The 23,826-nt window shown below is 37.9% G+C and overlaps 2 protein-coding genes and 3 non-coding genes across 5 annotated transcripts; 4 read left to right on the top strand and 1 right to left on the bottom strand.

Annotated features, from left to right (window-relative positions):
* On the top strand, positions 1-12,663 carry LOC114659039 (40S ribosomal protein S8). The gene is made up of 6 exons (XM_028811245.2): positions 1-53; positions 1,282-1,388; positions 1,997-2,096; positions 8,394-8,569; positions 8,993-9,122; positions 11,468-12,663. The coding sequence occupies exons 1-6, from the start codon at positions 50-52 to the stop codon at positions 11,575-11,577; spliced, it is 627 nt and encodes a 208-aa protein (XP_028667078.1). The 5' UTR covers positions 1-49; the 3' UTR covers positions 11,578-12,663.
* LOC114659844 (small nucleolar RNA SNORD55/SNORD39) lies at positions 1,129-1,206 on the top strand. The gene has a single exon (XR_003717606.1). It is a non-coding gene; the product is annotated as a small nucleolar RNA SNORD55/SNORD39 (small nucleolar RNA).
* LOC114659846 (small nucleolar RNA SNORD46) lies at positions 1,524-1,629 on the top strand. The gene has a single exon (XR_003717608.1). It is a non-coding gene; the product is annotated as a small nucleolar RNA SNORD46 (small nucleolar RNA).
* Positions 8,658-8,725, top strand: LOC114659845 (small nucleolar RNA SNORD38). The gene has a single exon (XR_003717607.1). It is a non-coding gene; the product is annotated as a small nucleolar RNA SNORD38 (small nucleolar RNA).
* best4 (bestrophin 4) lies at positions 12,654-23,494 on the bottom strand. The gene is made up of 9 exons (XM_028811244.2): positions 23,309-23,494; positions 21,514-21,608; positions 21,068-21,301; positions 20,689-20,843; positions 20,461-20,538; positions 19,908-20,060; positions 16,071-16,151; positions 13,610-13,764; positions 12,654-13,165 (listed from the first exon to the last, which is right to left on the bottom strand). The coding sequence occupies exons 1-9, from the start codon at positions 23,458-23,460 to the stop codon at positions 12,769-12,771; spliced, it is 1,500 nt and encodes a 499-aa protein (XP_028667077.1). The 5' UTR covers positions 23,461-23,494; the 3' UTR covers positions 12,654-12,768.
* Positions 23,495-23,826: the final 332 nt, after the last annotated feature.

Here is a 23,826-nt window from a genome sequence, read left to right as displayed (position 1 = left end):
AACTTTCCCGTGAAGCATTGCATTTCCTCTTTCTAGCCAGCGCCTGAGAATGGGTACGTGTTGTAGTTGATGTTTGGCGAAAGGAATCGATATCCATCCTCTTATTGTATCGGAATCGCTACTGTGAAAGATTCGGGAATACATTCTGGATTATTAGGGTACACAGGCACGCGAATTGTAGTTTAGATTCGTTGAACTGTAGAATATTTAAACTGTAAAATAATTTAAGGGGTGAATGAAGTCACGGTCTTCCCAAGATGGCTGCCCGCATAGCGAAATAAGAATGGAAAAATAAAACGTATGAAAATAGCACAGAAATAATCTGTCTAGTTTGTGCTGCTGTTGCCTTGTTTTTTTAATTGGTAGTTCGAAAGGTTAGAAAACACTGCGATATGGCAGTTTATGTATATTGCGAGTTGACGTTGATTTGATTTCACGTGTTGTCAGACGTGCAGTTTTTAAGTGAGAACTGTTCATTTGGAACGCGTTTTCTTTTAGACCAAAGTGTAGGGGTGTACAAGAAAGTGTTAAATTACTTAAATTTATATAGACATACTTGGACGTTTGCGACCACAGATAAGCGATGTCGGCATCGACTTATAGATGAGGCCCAAATGCTACACGCTGCAGTGGTTTGTGATGTCTTCAAACGTTTGGTCGTTATAGGCTATGTGCAGTGTATTAGAGGTCTTTAAGGGTAGTTTAATTTTTTACGTTTCTGGTCGCAGTTTTTAGGTAATGCTGCAAAATTGTTGAAACAGTTGCACAAAATCTTGACATCGTGCCTGAAGAAGGGGCCTAAGCTGTCTCGAGAGCTTGCATATTGTGATCTTTTTAGTTAGCCAACAAAAGGTGTCATTTTGCTGGACTTCTTATTGCATTCATAAAAGCTACAACTGTGAACCTGAAATCCTTAACATTGATTGTAGGAAGCCAGTGAAGCTTGATTCGTTTCTAGTAACTGGATTTTGTGAGTGATCCGCCTCGTCACACTGGCGATGGGGGTGGTAAGATATTCTCTTAGAAGTTTTTCTTTTGGGGGGGGAATACTTGAATGTAACAGACCTTAATTGACATACTTTTTTTTCTTGCCTTTTTTTTTTTTTTTTTTTAAATATCTAAGTTGGGCGAGTAGCTATGATGAAGCTTTTTTGCTGCTTTCCGAGCAACGTGTGTGGAAAACAACCTTGGAGAGCTGAGCACTCGTCCGCTCCACGAGTCAGTAAACCTGTAAGACCTTTGTGTTAGATTAATGTATGCCTCCCACGTTCCCTTACCCAGGTATCTCAAGGGACAACTGGCATAAACGCCGCAAGACCGGTGGAAAAAGGAAGCCCTACCACAAGAAGAGAAAGTATGAGCTGGGCCGACCTGCTGCAAACACCAAGGTAGGAATTATTCTGGAATTCTCAACATTTTGTGTTTCTTTTCATTGGGGTCTCCGTCCTCATTTTGAACATGTTTATGAATACAAAATTGTATTAGTCGCATTATCTAGGGTGACTGTGTGCGTAACACAATTTATATGATGTGATGAAAACTTGACCTTAGGCCGATTTGTTTTGATCGTTCTGGTCAAATTCTTTGATCGGTCGATGCTAGGCCTCGTCATAGTTACACTGATCATATTGTCAAGCACACAGCTCTCTTCATAAAAAATCTTAACGTTGTCATATAAGTAAATCAAAAATGTGTAAGGATTTGTCTGGTCAAAATAAACTTTTCAGTGTCCCATTCAAAAAAGGGCGTTTAATTTGCTTCTAGCTGAAATCAATGCAATCTTAATAAAGCAAGTATTTAGAGCTAGTAGTCATGCTTTTTTAGCATTGGATAGTGGTCCAAAGATTTTGAAGGGACCTCTCAACTATTTTAATTTCTCTTTATTCCGGGTTTAACTGTTTGTTTATATGCTTGTTTGTATCTCCTATTATTGCAGTTTGTTTCTAATATGTGAGTTACTTGTCAGTATTGGTACATGTGGAATTCTATTTTGTAGATTGGACCTCGTCGAATTCATACAATCAGAGTCAGAGGTGGCAATAAGAAGTACCGTGCTCTGAGATTGGATGTTGGGAACTTTGCTTGGGGCTCAGAATGTAAGTTGATTTGGGAAATTGGGCTGAATATTTTAAGCTTGTACCAGGTATTTTTGTGAATTAAGAGGAGTTGTGCTGTGATGAAAATGCTTGCCTTAGGTGGGACAACCTGGATTGTTTTGGTCTTGGTTTGCTCACTTATGTAAGGATTATCATAGTTACTCTGAGCACTTTATTTAACAAATGATATTCCAAAGTGATGTTGCTTCCAGTGCTATTCTAGGTACTTTGTTATGCTAGTATGTGATATGGTCATTTGAAAAGAAAATTTCCCCTTGGGCATTAATATAGTGTACCAAAAATACTCCCAAGATTACATAGAAGTGTATTCTCATCATTGCAGCACTGTTCAAGTATTTAAAATGTTTTTTCTTTTAAGAATGAAACTTTGAAGGAGTATCGTCTAGTATGTGGTCATAGTATTTTTCAAGCATTATAAAGTTCAGTGTGCAGTCATGCTGCTGAGAAGGTGTTTTACATGCATACCATGATTTTACTGTTGGTATAAGCATTTCATGCCACATCGCAGATTTCATCTGTTATACTGTTTCTTGGACAAAGAACCTACTTAGTCACAGAGCATTTAATTTATGACTACAAAGGAGATGACACTTGATTGTGGTGTCAGTGCATCAGAGGGCATTGATGAAGTAAAACAAGGCCATTTCATACTTAACAATTCACACTATATTAACTTGTTAGAAAAGGAGAACTTCAATGTAATAGACTAGCGTTCTCGTCCTGGTGCGCTCTGTGTGCATTTTGCATGTTCTCCCCTTGTCTGCATGGCTTTTCTTTGGTTTCCTCTCATTGTCCAGATACATGCATTTTAGGTGAATTGGCATTACTAAATTACCCTGTGTGTGTTCACCCTCAGTTACTAAAATTTGCCAGGCAAAAATGTTAAACCATAATAACTGCTGCAAAACCCCCAAATTCCTGCAATAAATGTTGTTAGCCCATTTTTGTTGACTCAATTCCAAATTCCATCACCTGTGTGCAAACCCTTACTTTTTATTCATGCCATTTAAAAGAACTCCCTTTAAAAATTATTTTACTTTATGAGTTTCTAGTGTCTTAACATTCTCTGCAATAAGACTAGAATTATACAGTTGGGACTCTTTTTTTTTTTTTTTTTTTTTTTTTTTTTTAAGAAAACACCAAATGTCCTATGTTTTTAACAATACTGTGTTAATTAGTAATTGACTTTATAATGTCATTTTTTGAATGTTTATTATTTAAAATCTGTTCTCATTTGAGTATATTTACACCAGGGATGTCAAATTGGCTAAAAATTAGATTTGAGTATTTGTATATTTATAAATTAAAATGTAGGTTAAAAATATAGGTGCTACATGAATTTTTGTACTGCATGTGGTGTGTTTTTACTTTATTGGTCATGGTGTGTCTGTAAAGTTTGAAAACAGGTCTGTAAGTGCACAATGAGGTACTCAAACAGAAAGCAAGGTTGGGCACACTGCCTCTTTCTGTCTGTAATGCACATAAGAAACCAAGGCAGCATCACTTTTTATTGCTTAGACATGTTTTTCACCCCCGTGTTGCAATTATTTGTATCTGGAGGACAGAAGACTTAATGTTCCCCACCCATCTCCCTTCTTTATAAATTAAGTGACTGAGAGTCTTTTGTTTACAAATAAAATGACAATTGTTGAGCTATAACAATCTTGTTTCTACATTTAGTGGATGCCCTTACTCAAAGAATTTTACAAAAAATCTCTAAAATGTATTTCAGTATTTATTGAGGAAAATATACTAAGTTAAGAAAACATTTAAAGTAAAGCACAAGAATTGCAAGTCATGTTTGGCTCTATGGCTTGGTGAAAACTAGTAGAAGCCTTTTTTAAATAAAATAAAATAAAAAAAATGCAGTTGATAAGGTATGATTCATAAGTCTACAGTATCCAGCTCTTGTTTTCCTTTGCACACTGTGTAAGCAGACAAGCAACAGGTGAAAGGAAATAGCAGGTGCATTGATTTACAGTAGTGCAAAACATACTGGACATATTTCCTCAGTGGTCAGATAACACTCATCAGTAATTCATACCAAAAGCCGTATGCCTTCATCCATCCATTTCACTCCATATCTGCTATGTATTGAAATGTTACAAGGAAGGATAAAAACGGCAGAAGTTTTTTGTGTGGGAATTATTCAGTGTTCACTTATTTATGTGGTAAAGTGTATTACCCTAAGTTCTTGTCAATAAGCCGCGGCTTATCTAAGGAAAAAAGTTGTGAAAATGAAAAAATAGAATATCGGCTTATACATAAGTCCGGCTTATACATCCATCGCGGGGGTTGCGTTCCAGAGCCACCCGCGAAATAAGAATATCCGCGAAGTAGAAACCATATGTTTATATGGTTATTTTTAGAATGTCATGCTTGGGTCACAGATTTGCGCAGAAACACAGGAGGTTGTAGAGAGACAGGAACGTTATTCAAACACTGCAAACAAACATTTGTCTCTTTTTCAAAAGTTTAAACTGTGCTCCATGACAAGACAGAGATGACAGTTCCGTCTCACAATTAAAAGAATGCAAACATATCTTCCTCTTCAAAGCAGTGAAGCAAACAAATCAATATGTCTGTTTGGCTTTTAAGTATGCGAAGCACCGCGGCACAAAGCTGTTGAAGGCGGCAGCTCACACCCCCTCCGTCAGGAGCAGACAAAGAGAGAGAGAGGGAGAGTTTGTTTTTCAGTCAAAAATCAATACGTGCCCTTCGAGCTTTTAAGTATGCGAAGCACTGTGCAGCATGTCTTTTCAGGAATCAGCTTTACAAAAGATAGCAACGTGAAGATAATCTTTCAGCATTTTTAGACGAGCGTCCGTATCGTCTAGGTGTGCAAACAGCCCCCCTGCTCAATCCCCATACGTCAGGATCACAGATAGTCAGCGCAAGAGAGAGAGAACAGTAAGCCGGGTAGCTTCTCAGCCATCTGCCAATAGCGTCCCTTGTATGAAATCAACTGGGCAAACCAACTGAGGAAGCATGTACCAGAAATTAAAAGACCCATTGTCCGCAGAAATCCGCGATATATATTTAAATATGCTTACATATAAAATCACAATTTAAATGCCCGCTACGCGCTCGTGTTGACTCGGCGACGCCCAGAGCAGAAAGAACGCGCTCCGGCCGCTCCAACCGCGCCATGCGGGGAGTGAGAGAGACGGCAATATCTCACACTCTCTCCCCCCCTTAAAGAAATTAAATGGGCGCGAGTGAGACCACTGACCTCCCTCCCTTCTATTAGTTATAGGTTATAGTACGTTCGGCTTATCCATGAGTCCGGCTTATCTATGATACGATTTTATTTTAAAAATTCGTATGATTTTTGGTCTCCGGCTAATACATGAGTCCGGCTTATAGACAAGAACTTAGGGTATTAGAAATTTCATTTTGAGTGTAGCTTTGTAAAGCGACTGACTATACTGCAAACTAGTGAATTTACAAAGCTGTTACACTACTTACCATGTTCTAGAGTGGTATAAAGTACCTGCACACTTCACACAGACTATTACAGACCAGAAAAAGCATGTATATGCAAACATATAATTTGGAACCATTGCAAAAGATCTAAATCATAATACTACATGTATAATATACGTATGTGTATTAAGATCTGTGATTAGTGTAGTAATTTAGAGCTGTATTTGTACTGACATAAAATCATCAGAGAGAAATATTCAGATTGGCAGTAAGTAGAGAAGATATAAAAGAAAAATGGATGAGGAAAATGTTGCTTGAGCGGTTTCTTTGAGGCACAGCTTTTCATGCAGTTGCTAAATTTTGAGAAGCAATCTGTTTCCTGCACTAATATTTTACATTACTACTGTGCCAAAATGTTCCAGATTTTAGACTGTAGAGAAAATATTTACAGTATGTACATGTCTATATAGTGCTGAACTTCAATTGTTAAGGTGTTCTGAGAACGCTGTTAAGGTATAATAGGAGAAGGTTAAGTAAGAGAACATAATGAGAGAGAGAACATGAGCATTGTGTTTTGGGTCAAAGTAATTTATCAATTTAAGTCCTTTTCACCCATCCCTATATACATGTGACCTGGTTTTTGATGTTGTACCAAGGTATTGTTATAATCCATTCAGCAGCCAGCTAAATTAGGGTAAATGAGCATTAAAAGGCTGTTTAAAAAGACTTGTGTTAACAAAAAAAAAATCAAATTTAGCAGTAGTTTTCCACTGTACTTAATAAAATAAAAAGCCACCACTTGCTTGCAGCAATGGGTGTTTAAAAATTCTAGCTTAAAGCAGCAGTTAGTTAAGGATCTCAGGTTAGAGTGAAGAGAATACTATAGAACTCTTTTTTTAAAAAAACAATCTGGTGATGCTACATCCGTATATCCACAAGCAGAAAATCGGTTCCAAAATGTATTGTGAATGGGTGGATTTAAAAATTACAATACTAACCCAACTTTTCAGAAGTATTAGTAGCCTAATGTCCAAAAAAACTGAAATACTGCAGTATTGTTTAGCATATTTGGCGTTTTAAAAATGCCAAAATTAGTGCAAGAGTTTTGTTTTTTGTCTTAATTTGTTATAGACACAGCTTCGATTATAATCAAAAAATAATTGAACTGACAGTGCTAATTACTACACGTTCTCATGCTAGTTGATATCGGGAAGGCAAGATTTACACAATTCACGTGAAAATGAACTTTTGCATGTCAGAATGCAGTACATGAGAAAATTTCAGCCAAATTTAAGTGATGTCAGTTGATCTTCTGTACAATATTCTTGTAATGGTTTGCCACCAGGAGGTGAAAGACAGCCCAAGTTTATAGTGTGCCAGCATTATTTGAATTTCATGACAGTAATTGCAAATTGTGTGTTTCAGCATATCTATCTTCACTGAAATTGTGAGAGCAGTATGAACTCTTTTAACATTATCAACTTAAATGTAGACAGAGCCTTTTGCTTGCAGAATCTCAACAGAAGTGTCAAGTTTTGTAATGTAAATATGAATGATAAGTGTACCTACTACATTCTCTTATGGTATAAAAAAGCCCATGTTTTGACCTTAATCCTGATGAAATGTCACAGTGGAAATATGGCAATTTTCTGTTTCCACATGTCTGCCTCATATGCTAAAATTGGTGTCTGATTCTTCTCTGGCATAAAGAGTGACTGCACACTGGCGATTTATTTTCTCACAAAGAGAAATGTACATTTTGTTATGCAATTAATAAAATTGAGGTTTAAAAAGTGCATAATTAGGGAAAAAAATCCAGATAGCTGTCACAATATCAGAATTCCACTTAAGATAAATTTTTGAGATAGTATACTGTAATTCTTTCTCCCTGCCTTTGTTAACTAGTATTTGTCAAAACCTGCTATAGTATTGTGTTGTTCCTCAGAAGTGAGACATTGTAGGGTGTTAGTAGTAGTAGTATTCCCCTGGTTCATCTGATTGAAAAATTTGTCACATTTCATATTTTTACATTTTAATAGGTCCTCTAGCAGAAAACATGAAAACTATGTGAAAATTGTGGCATGCATTTTTTTCACTTGCAATATATTATAATACATTCTTTCAGCTTGTTTAATTCTCTATAGCCTGAGAGGCTAGTATCCTCTACCATTTTCTCATACTTTCACTGGTGTGTGAGAGAGCCATGTGTGCACATCCTATATTCTCACATGTATAGACCATTTTGCAAGAAGGAATGAGATGTGATAAACATAATTGGGATAATGTGGTCCATATATTAATACCTATGAGAGCATTATTTATATAACATGTAGCTTAAATTCACAAGGGCATCTATAACCATGGTGAAGGGGACAACACCTGCAACATCATTGTTATCATAGTCAAAATTTTCGACTACCATTCTCCGTGCATGAGTGACTCATAAGAACATCCTTTTCCTACACAAAATGTATAGTATATTCCAGTAATGTGTATATACAGTTTGCTATGTTACATTCTTACTTTACAATTTTTATCCTCCCTAGTAAAGACAAAACCAAGTTTGTACTTTAAAAGCAAACTAAGGAGTTGTCTGGAAACCTTTTGCGATTTGCATCATAAAAGAATGTTGTACCTGTCACCTGTTTTATATTTAAATGGGAAAACTTTATTCTCCCTGCCCATTTTCTTAACCTTGCCATTATTTCATTAAATGGTAAGGAAAGCATATTTGTTTGTGTGTATATGTATGATTCTGATTATTTTTATTTGTGATTTGAAATGAGGGAATGTTTTAAGATGTTTTAGTTATAAAATAAGGTAAGAGAATAATTATGTTTACTCTACCAGGCTGTACCCGTAAGACCAGAATCATTGATGTTGTGTACAATGCCTCCAACAATGAGCTTGTCAGAACGAAGACACTGGTGAAGAATTGTATTGTCCTGGTTGACAGCACTCCTTTCAGGCAGTGGTATGAGGCACACTATGCAACTCCCCTTGGCCGTAAGAAAGGGGCAAAGCTGGCAAGTGTTACCTTTTATTGTTTTGTGTCTTTGCAATATGTTAACTTACAGTGGTAATGAATTTTAAAAAGTTGTCAAATATTTGGTCTTTCAGTGATGATAACTTGTCCAGTTCTGCTACTGATTTTTGGCGATGACATTTAACATTCTGAGAGAGGCCTTAATTGACGTGTCTTTTAAAATATATGTAATGTTTGAAAACCTGAATCTTTTTGAGGTTTCAGTATTTTAAATGCATCTTTCTGGTGTGTTTTTGGTTAGCTATTGAGAATTTTAATTGTTAAAATATTTTCTCTGTACTTGTATCTTATTAGTTCTTTGCATAGTATTTACCTTTTACTGTAGAATGTATGAATGCACTTTTAGGTTTGCTTATGTAAAATTACAGGCTTTAAAATGTATTTTTTGTGCTATCATTTATAGACTCCAGAGGAGGAAGAAATATTAAACAAGAAGAGATCCAAAAAGATTCAAAAGAAGTATGAAGAGCGTAAGAAGAACAGTAAAATTAGTACTCTCCTAGAAGAGCAGTTCCAGCAGGGCAAGCTTCTAGGTAAATAACAGCTCAGAATTTTCAGTCTACTGAAAAATACAGAATGATGTTTTAATATCAAACCTGAGTCATAGTTTGCTGTGGTTATTAATCCCTCCAAACCCCCCTTACCACCCAACCCCCCCCCCATGAGAGATTAATAGCATTGCCTTCTTGTGATGATATCTATCCAGTTCTGCTACTGAATTTCAGGTGGTGACACCATCTTTTCTGAAGAAGGCATACCATGGGAAAACAATTTCCTATTAGCATTGCAGATCTTACTTGATTTATTTTTGATGGGGTAGGAGTAGGCAATAATACCAAAAATCCATATCACAATCTGTCTATTATAAAAAGAAATCCTGTCCTAGAAAGCAAAAAGCAAGTCTACGATACGTGATCTTCTCGTAAGACATTTTAAAGACCCGCGAGACCAAAGACACGCCCTACTTACAATCTATCAAATAGGACAATAGGCAGCAAAACATTCAGTCTTGTGTAGGATTTGAGCACACACAGATCCAGGGCTTTCAGCGCATATAGAATGTATAAGGTACGTTATAAATCAAATGTTGACATCTAACGAAGAAGAAACAAGCGCGGAGAAAAGAGACTCAAATGCATTGGACAGAAAAAAGAGCAAAAAAAATAATCGAGGTGCAAATTCAGAAAATAAGGAAAAGTAATTATCAGCCCGGATCAAGTGGAATTGGGGAAAAAAAGCACGTCCAATCCGGCTCAGAATTAAAAGACAATGAGTAAAAGAAAGTAGAACTTCATAAAGACGTTTACAAACGTTGACGCTAAACACATGCTGAGCAGGTTAGAGACTATGAAACCAGTGAAATTAGAAAGGCTCAAAAAAAAAAAAAAAAGCACTGTACACATGTGGAGAAAGTTAAAGGATATGAAAGTAGGAAAATTAGAAAATATAAAAAAAGAGTAAAGATCGCAGTAGCGCAAAAAAACAAACTGCCTCATTTAACTATGCACCAGTCTAACTGGTTTTGCACAACAATTACTACACTATTGCACCTTAACACTTAAGTAAAATTATGTGAATAAAGTAGAACTATTATGTTCTACTATACTGTTACCTTTCAATCTGAGTTTTTGTTAATCTGATATTCTTATAACTTTGCGCAGTTTTTGATAAGCGGATCAGGATGCATTTCACTGCGTGTTGTACTGTATAACTATGCATGTGGCAAATAAAGAATCTTGAGAATTTCAAAAACGGAGTTTACCGCACATGCATTTATTGGTTATTTTGTTCATGTATATATATTTGTCTGCTTATTTAAAAAGCTACATTTACCCCAGGAGTCAAAAACGTTCTGTCTAGCCCTTGTACAAAAACCTAGACAAAAGCTGGGATATCACCTTGGTAACCCCATGTACTTTTGGAATTGTGAGAGGAAAATAGCACGACTTTACAGACAGGAGTCCAATGCAGAACTCTACTTAATTTTTTTTTTTTTTTTACAAAGTAAAAAAGTAACTGCTGATGATGTAGATTGTTTTGTCTGTGCTGAAATTCCAAACAGAGAAACCTATCCTGACCTCATTAAAAAGATTCAGCATATTGGGACTGGCAAGATGACAAATACTGTTTTTACAGAAGTTCTGAAATAAAAGTGAAACTAATGAAATAGCAACAATTCAAAGAAAAAAAAATCTTAAAAGTGTGTATGCGGAAAACCAAACATGGGGGTTGGCGAACGAAGCCCCCTAGTTTAATTAAAAATTTAAGTTTCAGTAGATACTAGTATAATGTATTTGTGTATACTTGTCATAGTAAAGTCTAGTTTTTAACATGTTCTACCAATTCATTTTTAACAGTGTTGTACCCCTTTATCAGTCAATGTGCTTGCTACTCAGGCATGTTCAATGGTAGCAGTCACCTCTTTAGGAATCAGATAAAAATACAGGCTCTTTCTCATTCACTCACTTGGCACTGCCATGCAAATGCTGCACAAAGCAGGCTTCTTCCTTTCTACTTTCCTGTTTGGCTTCAGCTCACCAATCAGATTGAAGCAAACAACCCTCAGGCTAATATTCTTAAAGAGGTGTGCTCACTTATTTCATGTAGTTCAGACAGTTGTTTAAGATGCGAATAGAAGAGAAATGACAGTACCTGCTTTCTTTTACAGTGTCTCTCTTGCTTTTAAGTATGTCTGCATTTTGTCCAATAATTCCTAGCATACTAGTTAAGCAACTAGTAAATCCCCTACTATTAAAAGGGTAACATGAATAGCATAAGTAGACAGCCTACTGTTTAAAATGACTGAAAGAGTTTAGTCTTGAGTTGCTTTGATTGCTTTGGTTAATTTAACATATAAACAAGTTAAATGTTCTTTCAGCTTGCATTGCTTCAAGACCCGGACAGTGTGGAAGAGCAGACGGCTACATTTTGGAAGGCAAGGAGCTGGAGTTCTACCTAAGGAAAATAAAAGCAAAGAAAGGCAAATAGATGCACGTCGTTTGTTAATATCCCACTTGTCAATAAAAAAAAAAAAAATCAGAATATTCTCCTTTTTTTTCTGCCCTCTACTCCTCTGAGCATTTTGTTTAAATCAGGATTTGTTGGCTTAATGGCATTTGTGGATGTGGTATTCCCTGAACAGTGTTAATAAAATGTTAACAAAACCTAAAGTGAAAAGATTTACTGGTGAAGGGACAGATCTAACAAGTTTCTCAAACTTTTATCTACTATGGTCTATGGGACTGTATTGTTGAGAATGACATACCAGTACAATTGTTGCTTGCTTTGAGTATGAAGGTTTGCATGTGTGACTCATCTTGAATTTGATTTAACAAAAGATCACTAGTTGATTTTTAATGAATGCTTATTTTCCTTTTATTTAAAAATCCAATTTTAAGTTGGCTTGTCCATTTGTTCTTATATATTGCATTTTTTAGGTGGTTGCATACCAGTAGACTAACTTATAATTCACCATTAAATTCAAAATTCACCTTTCAAAATATAATTTATTGGAAATGTATGTAACAATCTTCAACTTGTTTAATCCAGGTTTAGAGGAGTAAGGTGGAGCTTGTGCACTGGACAGAAAGTAGTAGACAGGCCTGGATTGGGTCTTAATCCATCATGGAACTGTTACATAGTTGTTCTGAAATCTTTCTGTTTGAAGAGATTTGTTGGCACTAAACTTGGAAGGACGTGTGTGTGTGGTGTATTTTGAAAAATGTTGCTAGTAATGCTGTTGTAGCAACAGTTGTAAAAAATATATATATATATATATAATATGAAAGCTGAGGATAAGATTGAGAGAACAGAGGGCAAATATGTACTGTTCATTCGCAACAATTACACTGTGTATTGAATACTAAAACATTCAAAATCGGTTCATATTTTTAAACCATTTGTTACTTTCTTCGAGTCATTAATGACAGTCTCCACCCAACTCCCAAAACAAACAATAGTTACAGAATTTCAAGCAGAGAATTTTTCTGGAGTATTAAAAATATAAAATTGTATCCAAAAAAAAAAAAAACTGGTGTTGAACTTGATGTGCCAATTACAGGAGTTTCCACACTATTCTAAATGTGTCTTCATCTTAATTTCATAAACTAAATGCTAAACGGTTTAATAGAGATTTCTCATCTTTGTAATTTAGCAGTTGGAAATCATAAGTTGACTGGGTTAAGCATCTGTTGTCTCATTTTCAGTAGGGGGTTCAATGGTGATGGTGATTTGGGCTTCCTCCCTCTTTTTTTGTTGTTCAGAAGCCTCAAGGCGCCGAGGCTTGCAAGGACGATTTACTGGAGTAGACTGCTGACTAGATTCTCTCTCCTCTCCTTCACTGTCCTCCTCATTGATGCAATTTGAGCGAGATTGCTCTTCAGATTGCCAGGGGTTTGAATTAACGCTGTCTCCGCGCAGCCGTAACATGTGTAATCCTCCTTTAGGGCGGCCAAAGTTCTTCAGGCTGATTGCTGGGGAAGCAGCAGTTAAGAAACGACCCAACATTGGAGTGCGCAGACTTGGGGTATTGGGAATAGCATCCATAGTCTGTTGCTGGTTTGAATCATCAGTCATTCTATAAATTAAAAAAAAAAAAAAAAATGCTAGTTTTAAGTTTTCAGAAGTTAATTTTACACTCCTGGCTGTATCATTGCCAGTATGATACAACTGGAAGTTTTCATTAAAGTGTAGGTAGTTTAAATAATGTTTATTTTCTTTCAGTCAGCCTACCATGTGGCATTTCATAAAGGGAAGAAAGCTAAGAAGTAAAAATGGAAATGTACAATTGAGGAGCAAAAATCTGCTTGTTCAATCTTAAACTTATGGGTGTCATTACCATCCCAGGGTGGTGCACCAGTCTGGCAGAAATCGCTGACATGTACACTTTACCGGTATAATGGCATGTTTCCTCTTTTGAGACTGTGTGCTTTTAACCTCATGGGTCTATTAAATATCTGATCAAATTATCAACAGTTATGCAAAAGTTAGATTCTTGTGTAGATTAATAAATGGTCTTAACCTCATATCAAAAGTAGAGCCCAGAAATGAGGGTTTTAGGGTCTCTGATGCAGTTGCTAGTGTGTAAGGTGGCTGAGCAGTAGATTCATTCCAGTATTTGTCTTTCTCTGCAGGTGGCAGGTTTTGATGCATGTCATCTACAGCCAGTAGAGAAACCTAGAATATAAATCAGAGTTACACATTAATTTAGTTGTAGTGTAATTTTTGCCTGAGGGAGGTCCAGGCAAACCACTCTTAACGCTCTGGGGAAATTGTCAGTGCTGGTATTTCAGGGCAGGTATTTGTGGTGTTAAACAATAAATTCTTTTAAGGCTGGATATTTTTTTCAGTTTCCTGAAAAGCACACAAAGCAATGGTTTCACACACAAATCAACATAAAATGTGTGTTGCATACCTGGCAACCAAAGCACGCAGCATCACAGGCTGGCTGCCAGGCTGTCGTCTTGTGGTGGGTGGGGGACAGGCGGCAGTGGTGGTCGCAGTGTGTCACAATCTGGTTTGTACCTTGTGTCGTCATAAGTGGCAGTCCTCCCAGGCGAACACTGATGTAGGTGCATTGGCTACACAAACTGATCAGCACCACAATCAGCTGGAGACTGATGAACTGATTATGGTACCTCACATTTATTTTCAATCTCTTGTATCAAAATCAGAGTCTGAAAAGTTACAGTCCAAGTCAGCAGTAATATGCAAAATGTCGTCTATGAAGTATTTTTTGCTTTATGCACTCTCTTCGATCTCTTGCCAGATGTCTCTGCCATATTTGCCATTGTTTACTACTAGCGCAAGTGTAGGGAATCTCGGTCAAGCCAATGAATCTTAACTTTCCCTCTAGCAAAGAGTCCAACTAAAACATAACAGGATTTTTGCTACTGATTGCAGTTGATTACTACTGTCAATTCCTCCTTTTGACAAAAGTCTGCATACACCCTGAAAGAGTTGAAGCATTTTATATTCCTACCAAAGAGTGGGATTGTATTAATTTTTTGTATTGCTAGTTGTCCTATGCAATACTATACGTGTATAGTATTGTAAAACAATAACCAGAGCATTTTGAAATAGTGAAAATGTGTGCCTTGTAAACTCAGTAATACAGAATTTGCACAAATATACTGTACATTCTTAGTTGCAGTGTACTATCTGCTTGGCATGATCTCTTGCTGATCTGGTCTTGGTATGTATTTCTGGTTTAATGCTGTTGCATTGTGCCCCAGAATTGGGGATCAAGATGGTGACTAAGTGCAGTTTTGGTGTGCTTCATGGAGTCCGAGAAAGGGAATAAAGCTGTGTACTAGCTCAGCCCACCTTGTCAGCAGGGTTAACAGACTGTATGTAGTAGGACATGTTCCAAAATGAATTCTGTATGCATCAGACAGACTTTTGTTTCCCTTCACATGCAAATTTTGTTTTTTTCAAGTTTTTCTTTAGTTTTTAACATAAAAGTGAAATGATTTTATCAAAATTCATAGTTGAAGAATTTCAGGTACTATACGTAAACCAGTATATTGCCCAATGCTCATTCTTAACTGCAACTGCAGTAAGTTCTTGACTCTAAATCTGTGATCTGTTACACTTCACTGTTAAAATTCTCTGGATAAAGGAAGAAATTTAAGTGGTGGAAATGGACAGCAGCTAAAGAGTTCCGCAGGAAAGTCTCGTCTTGGTAAGTAGGCTATACTTTTGGGCCGTTCCTCTTTACAGCATGTTTTGGTGTTCCTTTATATTTCTAGAATAAATGACTTGTTTCAGATCATATTAGATCATTTCAACAGGATTAAGTTTAGGACTTTGAAATACATATTTTTGATTTGCTGCATAAGTGTTTTCCAGATATGTGAGTTCAGTCGCAGCCTTGGCTCGTCTTTTTTTGGTTCTATATTTAGAGCGCTTTGAGTAGTGAGAGAGCGCTATATAAATGTAAACGAATGAATTATTATTGTAGGATGACGTGCACATGACATTGGACAGATACACTGCCATTATTTCATTTTTCCTTGCATTGTACTTCTGGCTGAATGGCCAGTGGTTGTCAGCTATCGCGCACACACACACACACACACACACAGAAGCCCACCTCAATGAGTTGAGACAAAAATTTCTTGCAGATCGATAGAGGAGAGCAGACAGCCATCTGGGTGTGCATGAATTTCGAAATGCTAGAAAATGGTTATGGATTTTTATTATTTATATAATTTTGTAACAACTGCAGCAGCCTTCCACTAAATTTTTCATTTGGGTTGGAAACACTTTTATCAAATTCCAATTACTGTTTTCTAGAGCAGGATCATTTTTCCATCCTTAACTTTGCATTATTTGAACAATATGTTCAGTCGATGCATTTAAGATAGTGGACATTTTATCCTTTTTGAAGTATTGTTCAGAATGCTTTCTACATTAGATGACTACCACATTACATTTGACAGCACTTTTAAGAATCAATCAATTGCAATACATTTACTTGCCTGGATGTTTCGATCAATCAGTTTGTTTGTTTCAAAATCATCATCATCCTCACCAAATGGATTAATGATCTGTTCTGCCACCTTTCATTGAAAAATGAAAAGAAGAAACATTTAATATTCCTGAAGTACAAAGATGGCTGAAGGTTAAATGGCATGGTACCACTCAGGCCTTAATAATGTGTGCAGCTCAAATGAATAATCTATCTAAAAAAAAATTATACTGCTCAAAAAAATTAAGGAAAACTTTTTAATCAGAGTAGAGCATCAAGTCAATGAAACTTGTGGGATATTGATCTGGTCAGTTAAGTAGCAGAGGGGGTTGTTAATCAGTTTCTGCTGCTTTGGTGTTAATGAAATTAACAACAGGTGCACTAGAGGGGCAATGATGAGACAACCCCCAGATGGACCCTACAGATGTTGCACAGGTAGTCCAACTTCCCCAGCATGGCACATCAGTACACTATGTGCCATTGCCAGAAGGTTTGCTGTGTCTCCCAGCACAGTCTCAAGGGCATGGAGGAGATTCCAGGAGACAGGCAGTTACTCTTGGAGAGCTGGACAGGGCCGTAGAAGGTCCTTAACCCATCAGCAGGACCGGTATCTGCTCCTTTGGGCAAGGAGGAATAGGATGAGCACTACCAGAACGCTACAAAATGACCTCCAGCAGGCCACAATCAGAAACAGACTTCATGAGGGTGGCCTGAGGGTCCTATGTCCTCTAGTGGGCCCTGTGCTCACTGCCCGGCATCGTGGAGCTCGATTGGCATTTGCCATAGAATAACAGAATTGGTAGGTCCACCACTGGCACCCTGTGCTTTTCACAAATGAGAGGAAGTTGACCCTGAGCACATGTGACAGACGTGAAAGGGTCTGGAGAAGCCGTGGAGAATGTTATGCTGACTGTAAAATCGTTCAGCATGACCAGTTTGGTGGTGGGTCAGTGATGGTCTGGGGAGGCATATCCACGAAAAGACAGACCTCTACAGGCTAGACAACGGCACCTTGACTCCCACTAGATATCGGGATGAAATCCTTGGACCCATTGTCAGACCCTATGTTGGTGCAGTGGGTCCTGGGTTTCTTCCTGGTACAAGACAATGCCCGGCCTCATGTGGCAAGACTATGCCAGCAGTTCCTGGAGGATGAAGGAATTGATACCATTGACAGGCCTCCATGCTCGCCTGACCTACATCCAATAGAACACCTTTGAGACATTGTTTCGGTCCATCCTACGCCACTAGGTTGCACCCAAGACTGTCCGGGAACTCAGTGATGCCCTGGTCCAGATCTGGGAGGAGATCCCCCAGGACATCATCCGTCGTCTCATTAGAAGCATGGCCCCCCCCGACATTGTCAGGCATGCATGAAAGCATGTGGGGGCCATACAAACTACCGAGTACAATTTGGAGTTGCTGCAGTGAAATTTCGGCATAATGGACTAGCTTGCCGCATCATTTTTTTACTTAATTTTCGGGGTGTCTTTGAATTCAGCCCTCTGTAGGTTGATAATTTTAATTTCCATCAAATGATATGCCATCCTTTCGTTCCTAACACGTTACCCAATCCATATCAGTAGAAATATCCAGCAGGATTTTTTCCCCATTGAGATCTGATGTGTTTTCAAAATGTTCCTTTAATTTTTTGAGCAGTTTACTTTTATGTTATCCCATGTAATTTGTAGTGATGGCTGAGGGAAAAAAAAGATCTTAATGTTTTCATACAGAATGAAGATAAAAAAATGTTTCTGCTAGAATAGGCATCTATGGCAATGCTTGACATGTTGGTAATGTAATGAGTATTGGTAGATTTCTTTAAGGACTTCTGTGATACTGTTTGTTTTTATAAATTCTTGTTAGATGCTGATGTTGGCTGTATAAATAAATAATTGAGTGTGTTGAACTATATGCAGTTAACCAATGGTATCACAGTTTAAATCTAATTGTGACCAGACGAATCACAAAGAGGAAGAAATATCCAAATTCTGAGGTATAATTAAGCTGCTTATATCTTTATTTTTTGAAAGATGTGGGCAGTTAGCCTCACCCAAACAAACAGGTGCTAAATTCAGGGATGGATGGGACATGAGTGATATACAGTCATGCAAACAGTGAGTACACTCCATGAAATGTTTTTTCTTTTTCAACATATGGAAACATGTCAGACTTTGATCATTTGAACTGTATCTGTAGAGAAATGTGATAGAATAACAAACATCATGTGACATTTACGTTTTGTCCATTTTATAATTTAAACATAAATTATATAAATTATCCCACATTTATTATGACCTCAAATACCTAAAATTAGAATCTGGTGTAAATGATTAGAACATTAGAGAGCATATTCTCTAAACCTGTCGAGTTTAAACCTGAGATATTTGGCGTGGTCTGCTCTTTGTTGTTGAAGTGTGTGTTATCACCATGGCCAGACTGAAAGGGCTCCCTGAGGCCATCAGAAAACAATGTTATAGATGCAGATGAGCCTAGGACGAGGTTTTAAAAGATCTCCAAACAATTGGAAATCAATCATTCCAATGTCAGGAAGATCATCTACAAGGGAAGACTGTTCTAACAACCTCCGAGTTTACCAGGCCGGGCCATCCAAGCAGAGCAGAATGTTGAAAAAGCAAGATGGTGTAAAAAGTCTCCAAAGAACCGAGGAATTTCATAAGAGGACCTCCAGGTAGTCCTTGCAACCATTGCTGTCAAAGTTCATGAGTCTACCATGGAGAGAGGCTGCGCAAATTAGATCTGCACGGGAGGTGTGCCAGGAGAAAACCTTTGGTGTCCAGAAAGAACATCTGGGCAAGAGTAAAGTTTGCCCAGTAAAACCTGGGCAAAGAACAGGACTTTGGGAGCAAAGTGCTCTGGACAGACAAGGCAAAGACAGTTATTTGGCCACAATGCCAAGAAGATATTTTTTGGTGAAAACCAAATGCGACATTTGACCAGAAGAATCTGATAACCAACTGTAAAGCATGGTGTTGAATATGTTAAGGTTTGGCGCTGCTTTGCTGGATCAGGGCCTGGGCAACTCGCCATCGCAAAATCCATTATGAGTCCTTCATTGTATCAGAGGGTGCTTGAGGATAAAGTGAGACCATCTGTCAGAAGACTGAACCTCAGCCGGACCTTGCAACATGACCGTGATGATAAACATACCAGCACATCCACCAACGAACGGCTGAAAAGAAATGAATGGAAGGTTTGGAATGGCTAAGTCAAGGCCTTGATCTGAATCCCATCGAGATGCTGTGTTGGGATTTCAAACGAACTGCGTGTGACAACCTCGAACTAGTCAAATTTGCATTTTTTATTACATCATCTTCATCTAGAAATACTGTTTAAATGAAGATCAAATCTTGATATGTTTTACATATGTTAAAAAAGTGAAATTTTCATGGAATATACTTTCTTTTCCACATGACTGCAAGGATTCTGGAGCAAACACATCACTGGAGTCAAGATAACCCATGTTTGGGAAATGGAGAGAGTTCTATGGGATCTGAGAACGTGAGCCAGCTGTAATCCTGGGCTGTAAGACGTATTCCTTTAGGTTATGGACTTCAGTGGATAAGGAGGCACTGGCATCGTCCTACGCAGGCTGGCATTGAAACATTTGAAGACTTCACTGTTACACCTATTGTGAAAGGTAGTATGGTACGGCCTATTTTAATTCATCAGTATTTACGTTAAATATGTGCATAAATTAATTTTTCCCTAGTTTCAGGAGAAAATAGTACAGTATTATGTTTCTTTTGTCTGAATATACACATAATGGCAAGTGTTTATGTATGACACTAATGGTCCCTTTTTTAAATTTCTCAAAGAGACTCACCTTAAGCCACCCTGCATAAAAGAAGAACTGCAGGAGTGTGAAGACTGGAACGTAAAAGTCCAACTTATGGTCTTTATAATCTTTTGTAGTATCCAGGAATTGCCGTCCAATCAGACAGACCGCAAAAAAGGAATACACAGCAATTGTGACAACCTGCAGGTAAGAAAGTGACAAAGTGTTTCTTGGAATCGTGATGCTCTGCTTGTTATGTTTTGCATGATTTGGTGGACAGTTCTATTTGAGCGTCAGCCATAGCGCAGCACACAGTACCCATTGCTTAGTTGCTGATCTGCTCAGCCTGACATCATGTCTTCTGGAAGAAAAGTTAACAGAGTAAAAGTATGGGAAGATATGTAAGCTGCACATGAAAGGGACACTCATTTGTAATCAAGCAGGATATCCACGGCAAGACGGAGCAGCTACTGTGTCTCCACTGCATGTCTCCCACCTTACATTGCTTGCTGTGGCTAAATGGTTTATGATCTGCATGTATACTTGATGACTATTCTCAGAGTAATCTGACAGCAGTGTGTGCCGTAATCAGTTCACTTACCTGGGTGTAGACAAGGGGAATGCTGATCCAATCGTAATGAAATAGCATGGAGCATTTGGCCCGGTAGTTATTAAGTTCCTTGTACAAAATAATAAAAAAAAAATACATTATTTGAAAATAAAAATTACTTGTTTAATATGCACATTAAACATAGGTTTGTAAAATATGCAGTGTATATGTGAGTAGTACAGGATGCCTGCACAGGACAGGTTGGGGATGGTGACTCACGTCCATGAGCAGTCGCAGGGCCACGTCGTCCCTCACGCGCCCTTCTCTCCTTGCCTGGGCGGCCAGATTAGTGAACCAGGCCAGAGGAATCCAGTACTTGTTGAAGTCCGAGTAAAGGCTGTCAAATTTTTTCAATTCATCGCGGGTCATAAAGCCTGTGTATAAAAGAATGGCATTTTCAGACCCTCTGTGAGAAACCTGCAGTTTTGTATGTTCTTTTCAAGTGGAAGAAAAGGATTTGCAGTGTCACCCTGTGTAAAATACTTGGGTGACATTTTTTTTAATAGTTGTTATATTGGGAACACTAACTTTGTTTTATAGAATCTATAACAAACATAGTGGGATTTAGGACATTGTATCGAACTTATCTGACGGTTACCTGCTTCAACGATATGTTCCATGGTGGGGAAACGCTTGCGGACTCGCGTGCTGACTGACCGAAGGATGAGCACCGAGGATAAGTTGGCGTAGCGCATCAGGGTGCGTCGTAGGATCCTTCCCCGCTCATCTACTCCATGGACGTTAGCTGAGACCACCATCATGAGCTGGTCTGGAAGAGGAATGCTCGTGTACTGACTCCACCAGCGGTTCACCACAAGGCTCACATAGAAACCTATGGAACAGGACTCATTTATAAAGGGCAGAAAGATGCTTCCTGGTGTATGGAAGTAGAAAATCCACAAGGCATTGTATTGGCATTTTAGCACTCATACTCTAAGGACATTTTTGCAAATAAATTCAATGACAGCTTCTTTGTGTTCTCTACTGCCAGAGATATGCGTTGTGGCGAGCTCCCTACCTTCACATCCTGAATAATAAGCTTACCCAAAACAAAGGAGAGCGGGATGAGATCTGTATATCTGTTGACATACAAGGCCACTTCTTCAAATAACTGCCGCTGGTCTGCTGTCAACTGGAGCCTGTGCAGGTAAAGAAGAAATAAAGAAAAAGGATTCAGGGTGAGGCTTTTAGGACAGCAATAATGCATTCATTTTAAAAGCTGCTTAATCCAATTCAGGGTCACGGAGGAGAAGGCCTCTACTGGCACAGTCCAGCACAAGGTCGGAATCAGGCCTTAAGTCCACTGCAGGGTTCACTCACAAACCCCCAATTTGTGCGTCTGTTGTTTCTATTGTAAATGTCATGTTAATTACTTAGCAATGTTAGATGTGAGAATCTGGGAGAGAAAGTTACCAAAGCAATGGGATATTCATTTTTGTGGATTAAGTAAATAATTCATCTGGATTTTCTCACAGTAGTTTTAATAGCCTTAGACCATAGGTGCTAGAATTACCTGAGATCCCAAGGTAATCTTCAAAAATAATCTGATGGTTATTATTTACTACAAAACAATACAGTATTTTTGATTACAATGAGTAATTAACCATAGTAAAAAATAGTAAAATGTAATACTGTAATTTGAAAGAAAATTATGTTTCATGTTGTGTTAGAGGTATTTGTTGCGTTATACATTTTCGTTCTGTTTGGCTTTGACATTAACACACAAATACTTTTTAAACTTACACTTTTACTGTAAAACTTCAGTAAAAACTATTTTTTGAATGAACTTTTCCTCGATATCACATTGAATTTTGATTCCGAGTTTGGACTTACATTGTGACAACGCAACATATAACTGCCCGTGAGTGAATATCGTTTCTTTCTCTCTAATAAATCAGCTGACTTTTTGGAATGTTTGTCCCTGCGATTTGTTAATTATCATAGCATAAGCTATTCTAATGGGAAACTGTAAACATTTTAACACGAATGGCATATCAAGATCTCCTTTGGTGTCTAATATTATCCGCGAAAGATGTACTGCATTACCTTTCTTGTCTCCTGTTAAAATTTTACATGTCAGAATTGTTGACAGCATAGTCTATTGATACCCATTTAACCAACTTGCTGTGTAACCGATAGACAATTTTCGCATTAATTTGTTTGACTTTATCGTTTCTCTGTGCTAGGATTGCCTGTGTACTCATTTCTTCTGTTGATAACACTTCGGGATGAAATTCTTCATTAAGATTTGGACATAATAAGTCCTCTTTTATTATTGAAAATGTGAAAATTTATAAGAGCTGAGAGCACAGGTACTGTGTCTGACAAAAGCATTCACACGAATGAGAGATGAGAGGACCGTGGCCGTGGTTGAAAAATGGTTGAGAGGAGAGCGGGCCTTTCAGAAAATCTCTTGGCAATAGTCTTGTGTCAAGATTTTCTTTTATAATAGAGAGATATAGTTATATTTAAAAACATATATATGTAAATATTTGTAACCATTGCTTTACCTATTTTCTTTACACAGTGCTTCTCTTGGCAGTAATGTGTCATAAATTCTGAGCTGTCACTTAGTGTCATGGCACATATTATACACAATGTTACACGGGTCAGTTTAGTTTAGAGCTGCCAGGCAGGGTTGGACTATGATAGGGAAGTACAGACTCACTCCAAGGGATATTTAAGCAGACATATGCAAACACTGCACATTTGCCAGCTCTGAAATGCTGTTTAGGTGTGTACATGTGCCTCCTGTTTCATGTATTGCTGTTATATACTTCCAGTTAGCAGGTCCATAAATTTTATATAAATATAAAAAAAAACAAGTTGGCACTCTTACCTGTACACAAGGCTGAGAGTAGTGTAGAGGGTGGCAAAGACAAGGAACTCTTTGTACAGCAGTTTGTAGATGCTTCCTTTCCATCTGAAGAGCAGCTTAGAAAAGCCCGCAAAACGGGCATTGGCCACTTCCAGAGTATAAGAAATTGTCATAGTGCCAGCTGGAAGGTTAAAAGGTGTGACAGTATCTGAGTTAGGAAAAACAACAGAGATCACATGTGTCTTTCTCCTTGATTTGTGACAAATGCCATTTTGGACATTAAGAATTGACAGTTATTTATTAGCATATCCATTCAAACATTTCTAATCTACAGTACTTACTGGACTAAGAACTGTGAAAGGCCAGATCCGATCTTGGAAACACTGAGTGCAAGGCAGGGACCAAGCTGGGCAGGGACACCCACATGTCAAGACGCCCCACTCGCTCACACTGAGATAAATTAGAGTCCGTGCCTACACCAGACCTTGTACTTCTGTAGTATGTGAGAGGAAAACCCGGGGAGACTTAGGGATATGGTG

The sequence above is a fragment of the Erpetoichthys calabaricus genome, chromosome 10 (assembly GCF_900747795.2).
Source record: "Erpetoichthys calabaricus chromosome 10, fErpCal1.3, whole genome shotgun sequence".
Lineage (NCBI taxonomy): Eukaryota > Metazoa > Chordata > Cladistia > Polypteriformes > Polypteridae > Erpetoichthys > Erpetoichthys calabaricus.
Note: the sequence above shows the minus strand (reverse complement) of the source record. Positions and strands in the feature narration are given on the sequence as shown.